Here is a 13,326-nt window from a genome sequence, read left to right as displayed (position 1 = left end):
AAGTGTGTAACTTGTCAAAGCTCTAGATCTAAAGTTAAAAAAAAATGTGTGATTGCGTGTTCTATAACTTCCGTTCTGATCGTGTATAGTATACATATATAATTGTAGCACGCATTTGGCTTATCGTGTTGATTTCTTTAAAACACTTTTTGACACGAAATACATGACCCATTACTACGTTGCACCTGGGACAAGCGTACGAGTGAGAGCACGGAACAAGCGATAGAGAGATACTATCAGCCTGAACAGTTGTCTCGTGACGCTTCGCATACTTACAATTTTTTGTCAATGCCACCTTATGACGTTGTCACAAAAAATAAAACGCCTATAACACGAATAATAACAGACTTGGTAATAGAGTTTTTTATTTAAAAAAATCAGGTTATAACAATTTGTGTTGCTTATCTATACATTGTTTCATGAGATCGTAAAATTGTGAACTCTAGAAGAAGTTCAGTAAATGAACTTTTCGAATAGTAACTGCAACAATGCAAGGTTTCTTGTCAACTTCCAATACAGTCAGATCTACAATCGGCGCTGTGTCGACTTGAATCTTTTTGGAATGTATTATCCTCTCTTCCAACTCCCTAACATGACCGTGGTTAGGAATATACAGTAAATGAATAGAACCATCTTCTAGGCCAAACATCAGAATCTGAGCATGCAGTGCTATTGATCTGACATTGCATCCGAAGTGCTGGCTTAAGTTGTACTCATGCCAAATTTTTTCATAGTAATTAGTCGATCCAATACAGTCTTTGCCGATTCCAAAAAATAATGTAGCTGTCGGCATACTCAATCTTTGCAAGGAATAAGCCAATTTTGTCGGCAAGCTTTTCCAACGTGTTTCTTGCAGCGTATCGAACTCTATCAACTTTTCGCCTTCTATCAGTGCTGTGTACACAAACTGTACGGTACCTCTTCCATCCCATGCCATTGCTGTCATATATTTGCCGTCAACAACATGTGCAACAATGTATTGTTCGTCCTTAAGTGTTAATTCTAGTGTAGGGCCAGGTAATACACGGTTACCAACCCTCTCGTATGAGGTTACGATTCCACCCTTATCGGCAATGCAGAAATGTCTACATTCTCCAGAGCTTATGTTGTTGGCCACGAAACCATCGGTAACAATCTCAATTTTATTTTGAAGGTCCCAAAACTTCATAGTGCAGTCGTCGCCCAAAGATACGAACATTACGTTGCCATCAGAATACCAAAATAACACTTCTTTGATACTAGTGCCATGGTTTGCTAAGTAAAATGGCCGACTCAAGTCATCAACAGTGTAACTAGCAATCAAACCGCAATGAAAAGATATTGCTATGTACTTATCAAAGGTGGACAAACACGAAATAGTTCCTAAATCTGCTTCTGGGACGATGGTATCCTTCGTGTGCGAATTTACTAGAACTTTTTGCCATTTCTTGTAGGACAAATAAGTACCTCGCCACAACACTGGATCGTGAATATACAACCAATGGGTCGCCAGGTAATATGGATAAGCTCGCTGCATTGTCATCTCTAGGCACTCGTACAATATCGTATCATGGGCCAAATCTTTCCACTCTGGTGACTGGTTCAAGAGGTATTCGATCAGGTCATAAAATTGATGGCATACCAACCTTAGTTCCATCAACTTCGGTCGGTCTATCTTTTTGAATATTTCCAACCATATTTCGTTTGGAAACGTCAACGCCATGGAAACCTAAATGACAAAAAAGGTGATTTGAATGCATATAAAATGTTTGAAGAGTGTGTACAATAGAATAGAACTGCGTCAGAAAATGTGCACATTATTAAAGTCAGCGCAATTTCATTAAAGCAACAAAAATACATTTTACAGAAAAAATATTTAAAAAATGCCTTATGTAGTATATAAATTGAGGACTTACCACTCTAACGGGACCGCGTGTAGTTTATTTAGTTATCAGTATCGTGACCTTGCCCCCTAGTAGAGCCGAACGGCACACGAAATTAGACGGAAATAGCCGAATATAAACGATCAGAATACAGTTCTATGATTCATAGGTTTTTTTATATTAAGAAATGCTAGTACACCGCACAACTCGAACTACTGGGATAAGAAACTTGAAACTTTGCAACTTTGACTAGTGTGGTTGAACATTAAGAAATATATTTAAGCGTTTCTAACAAGGGTTAAATGAGAAATAAAAGTTTTCAAAACCAAGAATATATGAGCGATCTAAGACAGTTGTCAATTTTGCACTTAAGAGGATGAGACTTTATTAACCAATTCTTAGAAATCACTGGTAATATGTTAAAGGGGTTTTAGAAAGATGAAAGTGACGATGAAATTTGTGTTAATGTATTCTTTATTATTTTATAAGTACATATTTTTTTAACGTAAAACTGTATGTTATGTTTTAGATAGTCACATAAGGGTTTAAGATAAAGTATAAAGGTTAATAAATGTTTAGAGTTAAAAAAAAATCTTTATTCTTTGGCTTTATGTGTCTGATTAGAGTTATATACAAACTTTTTACCGTCTAGTCGATGCTGCAATGGCCAAAAGGCTGGCCTGTTTCTAGCCCAGTGCGTTTGCATTGCCATTCAATGTGGCAATACGGTCAGGCTTTTAAGCACTTTTCCGATTGACAGGGATGTAGACGAATTCTGTGACGCCTAGTAGATTTTTTCTATTTATTGTTTAATTGTAACTATGTTGTTTTTTCTTTTATTGTTAGTCATAGTATATTTGAATCAAAATATTCGATGGTTTTCAAATAAATTATAACCCATATCTTCACTGCATAAACAGCAAAGTCGCTTCCCGTGTCTGTATGTATGTACATACATATTATGTGTGCTTAAATTTTTAAAACTACGCTAAGGAGTTTGATTGGTTTTTTTTATAGATGGGGTGATTCAAGAGGCGTTGTAAAGTTTTTTTTTGTAAAATAACTGTTTAAACCAGGCTGAGCCAAGGCGCGCCGCTAATTTAAATTTAATATGATTTTCCAAATAAACTGACTTCTGGTTTTGGTATGGTTAGTGGTCAACCTAGTGCCAAAGTTTTTAAGCCGCCCGAAGGCCTTTGACGTGGCTTAAGGACTGTTATCTCAATTGACGACAACTGGGGCTGACTATTTACGTGCCCTTTCGAAGCACGGAGACGCCCAGTTCGAATACCAGTGTGCTGTCGCCCATATATGGAATGACCGCGCCAAAGTGTGCTCAAACCACTGATCCGTTTACCGACCGGTGAACGCGACTGCCTGCGGCAGTAACCCACGGTTTCTGAGTACATTTAGCGGTAGTTTATCAATTCAATAGCGTTTTTTTATACGAGTTTTAACGCTATTGAAAAGATAAACTACCGCTAAATATACCTCAGAAACCGGGGGTAAGACTTTTTTCTTTAAAAATGAGCGTATTTAATTAAACATATATTTACTTTCAGGTTCAGCTGTTAGTATCGGATGCGGATGTGGAGTCTTATAAGCAGATCAAGGCTGACTTAGATCTGTTGAGACAAAGCGTCGAGAAGTCTGAACTGTGGGTGTTCAACAAAGGACGGGCTGTATTGCTGGACGAACATCTTGGTAAGAAACATCTACATATTAGGTCGGGGAAAGAGTCTTTTCGCATGATAGTATGTATGAACTTGTAACAAAAACTTTTCTCTACACAAAAAAGCTCGATATTTTGGTACCTCACGAGCTCACTGAAAGATACCTAATGAGCCATGTAAGGTCAATTTGTTATATTTTCATATGAAATAAATTGATAAAAGTTTGCAAAACTAAAATAAACCTTTATCAATTGTGTTGGTTTCATATGAAAAATTAATCGAAACTAGTTCATATTCCCACTGTCAATGTTACCCAAATGATTCACAGTTACCCAAGTTGACTGTACTCATTTGTGATTCATTGAAACCAAAGAGATTTTATTACAAGTTCATACATACTTTAATGCGAAAATACTTTTTCCCCGACCTATTCTCAACTTCACTTCTATTTAACTTAAGTTATTCTTCATGAGAGCAGTGATAGACGTGGTATCAGTTGATACCTCCCACGCAAGTGGTTGCAGGTTCGAACCCGAGGCAACACACCACTGACTTTTCGAAGTTACGTGGGTATTAGAAATATTTATCACTTATTCCAACGGTGAAGGAAAACATCGTGATGCAACCTTGCATGCCTGAGATTTTTTATAAAAATCCTTGAGGGTATGCAAAGTTTCTAGTAAAGTATTTGTATTTATTTAATATTTCGTTCGATATAATCTCTGCACCACCCCAAGGTAGACTGGCAGATATTGCCCCTGGCATTGAGACCGTCTTTGTAAATAAATAAATATTGTTGGACACACGGTCATTTGATTCCAAACCAAGCAGAGCTTGTACTATGGTAACCAAATAACTGATAAACATACTTATATACTTTTAAATATATACTTATATAGATAAATTGACAACCAGGCTCAGAACAAATAATCGTGCTCATCACACAAAGATTTGTCCCGGGTGGGATTCGAACCCACCACACGCGGCGCTACGGTTGTTGCGGTGAGGTGACCGTTTAAACCACTGCGCTAAACGTGCAGTTATACAGCGATGTATGTTAATAAGTGTGGTAATTTGTTTATAGTTCTAACCGGTGGTACAGTAGGCCCGGGCGGGGCGGTGTTAGAACGCAATGCTTCTATGGACAACGTTCTAGACACCTCCAGAACGGCCAAGCACGATCACAACGAATATAAGAAGATTAAAGAAGTAAGTAACGTAGATAATAATCTATACTAATATTATAAAACTAAAGATTTTGTTTGTTTGTTTGAACGCGCTAATCTCAGGAACTACTGCTCTGATTTGAAAAATTCTTTCAGTGTTAGATAGTCCATTTATCGAGGAAGGCTATAGGCTATGTAGGAGCTGAGTAGCAGAGTAGCAATAAAAAATGTAACAAAAACGGGGAAAATCTTGACCCATTCTCTCTTATGTGACGCAAGCGAAGTTGCGCGGGTCAGCTAGTGTGAATAATACACATACAATTCACATACATTTTTCCAACAAGCACATTTATTTTTGTATAGTCTGTGTAAGTGCCAACAACTTATACGATACTTTAGTAGACTACCAGTCAAATCGGCTACTCTTTATGTCAAAAACACATTTTAGTGTAGAATTACGACGTAGTGACGTCACAGTTTCGTAATTTCGTTGGTATCAAATCAGTGCCTAATTAAATTGTTCGAGTCTGTAATAATTAGAATTTTAACAGTATTTACGAAAAGATGAATAGGTTTATCACAATGAGTACCTATGATGATGGAGGAAGAAAACCCAGAGAACCCACACCACTGCGTCACATCATATTATCAATTATGAACCCGCAACGACGACATATGCATATATTTAGATGATATTATATTTGTTCTCTGACTATCCCTATGAGAAAAAAGCATGATTGTATGTGGGTAGGTAATATTATGTGGATTTGTGTGCAGATTCTACAACGCATGATAAAGTACTGCACGCACGGTAACAGCGGGTCGGGTGAGAGCGGTCGCCCGCGCAGGCATGAACAACGACTGCTACGGAACATAGGCGTCCACAACATCGTACTTGATCTATTACAGGTGAGATTAAATAAATACTTTCACGGTTCACGAAATGATACAGCTTCTAGACAGACAGACAGACAACGGAGTCTTAGTTCCATTTTACCCGATGAACGGAAACCTATTATGAATGATAAATATATGAGTGTGCAATATTAAGGTTTTAAACCCTTCAATGGATTTGAGGCCTAACCCCATCCACCTTTTGGTATTGAGATAGTAATGGGTTAAAAAATAGTATTTTGACTTGTGTGGAAAGAGAAAATAAATAAATAAATAGATAAATAGTTTAATAAGATATATATAATAAGTAGGTATAAGTAAATGTACCCTTAAAATTTGCAACACCCGAAACTGGTATATAGCTGTTGAAACTATTGTTATATTCTCTCTCTCTCTCTCTCTCTCTCATCGTATGGTTAGTGGTCAACCTAGTGTCAAAGTTGTTCAAGTCGCCCGAAAGGGCTTTGACGTGACTTAACGACTGTTATCTTAATTGACAACAACCGGGACCGACTTTTTACGTGCCCTCCGAAGCACGGAGACGCCTAGTTCAAATACCACTATGCGGTCACTCATCTATAGAATGACCGCGCCAACGATTGCTAAACCCACAGATCGTTTACCGAACGGTGAGCGCAACTGGCTATGGACGTCTCGATATACGTCGATACGACGTCGTGTTATATTGTAACAACTTATGTACACAGTTTTTACGATGCAATAAATCTATGTCTGTCTAGCGAATGGTTATCCAACTGTACTGTCCAGGTCCCTCATGATGAAGACGACGCAGCCATGGACGAGCTGCTGGCGCTGGCACACGAGTTCTTGCAGCACTTCTGCCACGGCAACCAGCAGAACCAGGCTATACTGCACAAACAACTCGACCTGTTCCTTAATGCTGGGGTAAGATATTTATCATCTACTTGCTACTTCTTCTTATTTATTTATTTATTGTACTTTTACAATTTACCTTAATCTATTAACTGTATTATTTATACTCGCCAAACTTATCAGTTTAAATGCGCTCTTACTGACTAACATGACATACTTAAATAACTAAAGAAACAATAATCAGTGCATTTAAAGAAAGTAACAAATATCAACAACAAAACTGAAAATTAAAGTAACATTTAAACCAACAGAATTAAAAAAACATAAAATAATTATCGCATGGTTAGTGGTTAACCTAGTGTCAAAGTTGTTCAAACTGCCTTTGACGTGGCTTAACGACTGTTATCGTAGTATATAACAACCGGCACCAACTTTTTGCGTGCTCTTTGAAGCACGGAGACGCCCAGTTTTAATACCACTGCGGCCATCCATCTTCTTATCGTATGGTTAGTGGTCAACCTGGTGTCAAAGTTGTTCAAAGTGTCCGAACCAATTTCATGTGGCTTTACGTCATCATAGGATATAACAACCGGGACTAACTTTTTGCGTGCCCTTTGAAGCACGGAGACGCTCAGTTTAAATACCACTGCGACCATCCCTCTATGGAACGATTGCACTAAGGGTTGTTTTACCTAAAAATCGTTTATTGACCGATGAACGCAACTGGCTACGGGCGCTCACGAATTTTCTTTGCATTTTGCTTGTTTTTTCTTTTCATAAAAACCTTCCCATGTCTTAATCACAATTTCACAGAAACAATTAGTTGAGTTGATTGAGCCGTTCTTGAGTTTTGCGCTTGGGAACACATTTGGCGATTCATTTTCGGGACCCCCCTTAATTTTATATGTTTTTTTTTTAAATTTTAAATTGTTGACGGAAATACATAATTTGTGAAAATGTCAGCTTCCTAGATATTACGGTTTATGAGTTACAGCCTTTATGGCGGATAGACAACGGATGCTTAGTAACAGGGTTCCGTTTTTAACCTTTAGGTACGGAACTTATCCATACTAATATTATAAATGTGAAAGTAACTCTGTCTGTGACTCAATCACGCCTAAACTACTAAACCAATTTGCATGAAATTTGGTATGGAGATATTTTGATACCCGAAAAAGGACAGGTTACTTTATACCCCGGGAAAATGACGCATTCTCATGGAAAATATATGTTGAAACTGAATTAAATTATTAGAGCATTGTATTACACATTATCGCAAATAAATGATTATGATTAGAAAAATTCAGGTGGTGGACGAAGTCGCGGGTAAGAGCTGGTTTGTTAATATTTGTTTTTGTACAGATCCGTGAAGCACAGACGGTGTGCGCGATATTCCGCGACAACGCGGCGCTGTGCAGCCACGAGGGCAACGAGAAGGTGGTGGCGCACTTCGTGCACTGCATCGAGTCCCGCGGCCGCCGCCCCGAGTACCTGCACTTCCTGCAGACCATCGTGCACGCCGACACGCAGTACATCCGCCGCAGCCAGGACCTCGTCATGCAGGAGGTTAGCCACACTGTCCAACACGTAATACAACAATATATTCAAATGTTAAACAGTAGTCGACACACAAACTATAATTTGTTGCAACTTCGGTAGCGTATACGACTGATCTTGGGGTCTCGGGTTGGGTTAGATGCTAATGGACTTTTCTAGTGTAAATCAAATAATTCTTGATGCCCGCAGTTAGGTAACATGCCCGGTATATGGCAATAAGCTCGTCCCCTATTACATACAAGATTAACTTTATTAATGGCAAACATCTCTACCGACTCCTACGGGTCACGCCTGTTATAGGCGTGATGTACTTATGTATGTATATTCGTAAGTAGTTTAGTTGTGTATTGCTTGTATTTATCAGATACCGAGTACCCGAACCATAGTAGGGCAAGCCGATAAATAATTATTAAAATTGCCATAACTTGTATGTTATTAATAAATCATACTTTTTATTCACAGATGGTGAACGCAGGCGAAGATGTGTTAATATTCTACAACGATAAAGTGTCGTTCAACTCGTTCATACAAATGATGCGCGTCTACAGGAAGACCAACGATATGCCTGAAGCACTCAGGTACTAACCCATCCCTATCTATATAAATTTATAATGCCCGCGATTTCGTTTTTTTTTAATTTTTTTTTCGTTTCGTTAATTTCAGTGTGCAAAAATTAATAAGTAGTGCGATAATCCAGGGTGTATACCATATGTATACCACCATTTCTTCAAAATCTGTTTAGTAATTTTGTATTTTGGCTAACGAAAATCTTAACTTTTGTATTTAGTTTTTTCATACCAAGTAGTATTTTCATACCAAATCTCACAAAATAAAATGTTTGGATCATTTTAGACATTAAATAATTTTCGCCACCTTTATCACCTAATCTTAGATCTTTTAATTCTAAAAAAACGTGTTTTTCCTTGTAGATACCACATTCAGTTAGTAAAACTACTAACGTGCTGTACGATGGGCAAGAACGTGTACACAGAGATAAAGTGTCACTCGCTTCTGCCGTTAGACGACATCGTGTCTATGATCACACATCCCGACTGCATTCCCGAGGTAAATTCTTTATATCAATAAGCCTAGCCTTTCTTCCAACTATGTAGGAGTCGGCTTCCAGTCTCACCGAATGCAGCTGAATACCAGTATTTTACATCGAGCGACTGCCTATCTGACCTCCACAGCCCAGTTATCTATACTAATATTATAAAGCTGAAGAGTTTGTTTGTTTGAACGCGCTAATTTCACGAACCACGGGCCCGATTTAAAAAAATATTTTCATTTTAGATAGCCCATTTGTCGAGGAAGGCCTTAGGCTATATATCATCACGCTACGACCAAGAGGAGCAGAGTACCAGTAAAAAATGTTACAAAAACGGGGAAAATATTGATCCATTCTCTTTTTGTGACACAAGCGAAGTTGCGCGGGTCAGCTAGTTCTTTATTTGTGGTAGGAAATCAATAAGCCCAGCCTTTCTTCCAACTATGTAGGAGTCGGCTTCCAGTCTCACCGGATGCAGCTGAATACCAGTATTTTACATTGAGCGACTGCCTATCCGACCTCCACAACCCAGTTATTGAGTTATAATACGATATCCTTCGGTAAGACTGGTTGTTAGACTTTGAAGGTTCTGACTACTGGTACCGACAGTACCAGTCTCAAAAGATCTTCGAAAATGACAGCCTCAATTTAACATGCCTCCCGAAACACGGAGGAATTCGATATGTTTAAGATTATGTTAACTAAGCCAAAAAGTTAACAACAGCCGCGGATCGATCTCTGAGATAAAGCTACGCTTGCCGAGGTTGTTCAGTGGATGGGTGACCATCTTAAAGGCTTCTCTCAGAAATATTGCTACAACCTTTTACCTTATTTTACTTAGTTTAAATAATATTTATGTTTGTGCAGGTGAAAGAAGCGTACGTGGGTTTCCTGAACCACTGCTACATCGACACGGAGGTGGAGATGAAGGAGATATACTCCAGCAACTACATGTGGGACCTGTTCGAGCGCTCCTTCCTGCAGGACATGCAGGCCATCATGCACAGTGACATACATCAACCTGCGCCTGGTATGTTCACCGTTGATGTACTAGACTGGAATCAAGGCCTTGGATCCTCGTTCGTGCAAAAAGTGGTGGGGCGGCATATGACCAGAGGTCTTGGGTCCCATACGAAAATTTCTTTCGTTTAGTAACAAACATACATACGTCCATAGTCACAAACTTTCTATTATTTCTAACTATTATCGGCCGCGACTCCGTCAACGTTCTATGGCTTTTTACCCGTATAGTTCCCGTTCCCGTTGGATTTCCAGAAAACAAACTATCCTCTGCCCTTTCTCAGGTTTCAAACTATCTTTGGATAAAATGTTATATAAGTCGGTTAAAGCACGAAAACGTAACAGACAAACAGTCATACAGACTGATAGACAGACAGACAGACAAACTGACATACAGACAGGCGAACAGACATATAGACACAGAGTTTCTTTCGAATTTATAATATAAGTGTGTATGAATTATAAGTGTTTATGTTTCCCCAGGTCCATCATCAGAGAGCCTGTCCCCCGCGTCAGCGTCTCGGCGGGCGGCCGTGATGGGCACGCAGAAGGCGTGGGTCAACTACGTCACCGACGTGCTCATGCACACTATATGCACTTTCTTTAATTCTCCCTTCAGCGATCAGAGCACCACTGTTCAGGTAACGACAATGTTTCAATATAATTACATATTTCTATCCATCAGCCTTTCTTCCAACTATGTTGGAGTCGGCTAAGGTCGGCTTCCAGTCTTACCAGTTGCATCTGGATACCGGTATTTTATATGGAGCGACTGCCTATCGGACCTCCACAATCCAGTTACCTGAGTTATAACACCATAGCCTTCAGTAAGACTGGTTGTCAGACTTTCAAGATTCCGACAAAATATTTAATTGTGAATTTTTTTAACATTCTAATTAATACGGTTGTCTATTTCTCGCTGCTCGGAAATCTTTTACACCACTGCATTTATTTATACGTGAGTATCTTAATTGTCTTTACTTCGGATCAATATTTTTTAGGTGTTTATAATCTTTTTCTGCTTAATATATGCAGACTTTGTCTAGCCAGGTATTTATGATGTTATTTCTGGGGGTACTAAAGTTAACTATTTATTGTTCTTGCAGACTCGGCAGTCGATATTCGTGAAACTGTTACAAACTACGTTCAGCATCTACCAGTGTCCGTGGCTAACGCCGCCGCAGAAACTCAACGTGGAGAAGTGTATACGCACTCTCAGCGATGTTGGTAAGTACAGTTAAAGTAACTTATGACCACGTAATATTATAATGTAACGAATCTTTATTGCGATTGAAAATTAAAGGTTAGAATACCTTATTTGTTCATGTTATGTGTACAACAGTACAAGTCGCGACAGTTTAAAATCGTTAATAACTTATGACCATTTAATTATTATAGCTTTTGATCTTATGGCTGTCCTACTACTGAAGAGATTGCACTTTGTATGAAAAATAATAGTCTGCCAAAGTCTACTTAATTAGTTCCAGATTCACATTAAAACCGCGTACAATCTACTTACAATATGCTATCACCTTTCAAACTGTATTTCCTCACCGATTTACATAAATTTGCTAAGATTCTGTCCAGAAGTAGAAAGACACCTCGAGTTCATTGAACCCTCAATGAAGTTACAAAGAATTTATTATACCTACCTATTTGGTAACGAGAAGAGTCAGAAAAAAAGGCAAATAAAAAGCGACTTACGACTGAAATCGTGTACTTTCATAATATTTTAAATACGATTTATGTGTCGATGATTTATATGCACATATAAAAAACTTATAACCGAATATTCTGTTATCCAGCCAAATCTAGAAGCATAGCCATCCCATTAGAACTGGAGGCGAAGATTCAGACAGTGTTCGACAAGGCTGCGGCTCTCTCTCGACAGACTAGCAAGTGGCTGCTCGCCTCCAAGACTTCCAAGCTTGAGAAGATGGCTTCACAGGTAAAATGAATACTTGCCTTACCACTCATTAAATAATCTGACGTTATATAATCTAGGTTATATGGTGGTAACGCAGACGGCATATAAATTGATTGGTCATAATTGTACACAGATTTTTATATAGCACAAAGTATAGCTTAGCAGTGCTAAGTCATATGAGATATAAGGAATATGACGTGAATTCTCTCCGATGTGTAGTAAAGATGTTAAGCTAGCATATTTATTTTGAGACAACATCTTCTTCCAAATCAAGATTTCAAATATATTGTTAGAAAATCTTATTTTGATAATTGAATAAACAAAAATTAAAAGATCCTGTTTCACTAAATGTTGTCGACTAATAAGATTGGCTAAGTCTTGTTTGACCACTTTTGAATGAATATCGGATAGGTTATCAGGTACATTTTTGACACGTTTGTGTCACTTTATCTATCGGATAAGCTATCCGATCCTATATTTATAGTACGAAGCCATCACGGTCTTAGTCGTCTGCGTTACACCCTAAAAATAACGAGTAGCTTCTAAAAAACACACATTATGTCTACTAACTCTTTATTCTTCAAATAAAACATTTGTATTTTATTTTTAACTGACTTGAAGGAGGAGGACTTTATCGAGGAAGGTCTCGATGAGGTTCTCGATGACTCTGTATGTATTGTTTCTGTATTTTATTTACACTATGCTATGAGTTCATTGTACAGTTTCATAAATAAGAAAGTAATTTTGTATGCTCTCACGCTTAGCTGCATAAGTTGTTTACCAGGCTGCCTGCCCATTGACGAGAAGCGAGGTTACGGTACTAAGAAACTAAGTAATATCAATAGGAGTGCACCAAATTGATTAATGTTTCTCCGCGTCAAAAGACAGGCAGCCTCAGGGACTGATTTTCCTTATTCGATGAATAATTTTACATTTTTGTCATGTAATTGGTTGAAATTTGTCAGTAATGTCATAAATTTTTCTTCGAATATCTGACGATGAAAAGTTTCAGTTTCAGTTCTATAATTACTCTTTTGGCAATGTTAAGAAAATGTATTCCCCAGATCCCGATTGTCACGCATTGCTTTTATAATTGTACAAAAATATGCGTACCCAATACGTTTGCAAATCACTTAAATCCCCTTTAGCTTGAAAAACATAATATTTGGACGAAATTAGCACAGATTATGCATATGTTCATATTATTCGAAACAGAAGATTTTATAAGTGTTTTGAGACCAAGCTTGAGCGTTCAATTAAGACTATACTACATGGCGCGTCTCCACTCACTCACGAAAAGCACTTTTTATAATAAAAATCACATTCACTTAGCGGGTTCGACTAC

The 13,326-nt window shown here is 38.1% G+C and overlaps 2 protein-coding genes across 8 annotated transcripts in view; one reads left to right on the top strand and one right to left on the bottom strand.

Moving 5' to 3' along the window:
* Positions 1–13,326, top strand: part of Itpr (Inositol 1,4,5,-trisphosphate receptor) — a 136,804-nt gene that overhangs the window by 94,889 nt on the left and 28,589 nt on the right. For 6 of the 7 annotated variants that reach the window (XM_076131180.1, XM_076131179.1, XM_076131177.1 and 3 more), the window contains 11 exons: positions 3,425–3,566; positions 4,620–4,744; positions 5,479–5,610; positions 6,364–6,501; positions 7,792–7,995; positions 8,449–8,564; positions 8,916–9,051; positions 9,902–10,064; positions 10,538–10,695; positions 11,161–11,281; positions 11,860–12,002. In XM_076131180.1, the coding sequence (XP_075987295.1) occupies positions 3,425–3,566; positions 4,620–4,744; positions 5,479–5,610; positions 6,364–6,501; positions 7,792–7,995; positions 8,449–8,564; positions 8,916–9,051; positions 9,902–10,064; positions 10,538–10,695; positions 11,161–11,281; positions 11,860–12,002 (1,578 nt within the window). The remainder of the gene's footprint in view (positions 1–3,424; positions 3,567–4,619; positions 4,745–5,478; positions 5,611–6,363; positions 6,502–7,791; positions 7,996–8,448; positions 8,565–8,915; positions 9,052–9,901; positions 10,065–10,537; positions 10,696–11,160; positions 11,282–11,859; positions 12,003–13,326) is intronic. The other variant, XM_076131175.1, reaches the window with a different exon arrangement.
* Positions 385–1,919, bottom strand: LOC142983959 (uncharacterized). Its single transcript, XM_076131184.1, has 2 exons — positions 1,896–1,919; positions 385–1,708 (listed from the first exon to the last, which is right to left on the bottom strand). The coding sequence occupies exon 2, from the start codon at positions 1,700–1,702 to the stop codon at positions 443–445; it is 1,260 nt and encodes a 419-aa protein (XP_075987299.1). The 5' UTR covers positions 1,703–1,708; positions 1,896–1,919; the 3' UTR covers positions 385–442.

The sequence above is a fragment of the Anticarsia gemmatalis genome, chromosome 25, assembly GCF_050436995.1.
Source record: "Anticarsia gemmatalis isolate Benzon Research Colony breed Stoneville strain chromosome 25, ilAntGemm2 primary, whole genome shotgun sequence".
In the NCBI taxonomy this organism is placed as follows: Eukaryota; Metazoa; Arthropoda; class Insecta; order Lepidoptera; family Erebidae; genus Anticarsia; species Anticarsia gemmatalis.
Note: the sequence above shows the minus strand (reverse complement) of the source record. Positions and strands in the feature narration are given on the sequence as shown.

Excerpts from the sequence above, each read along its gene's own strand:
- LOC142983959 (XM_076131184.1), bottom strand. The coding sequence starts at position 1,702 with ATGGCGTTGACGTTTCCAAACGAAATATGGTTGGAAATATTCAAAAAG.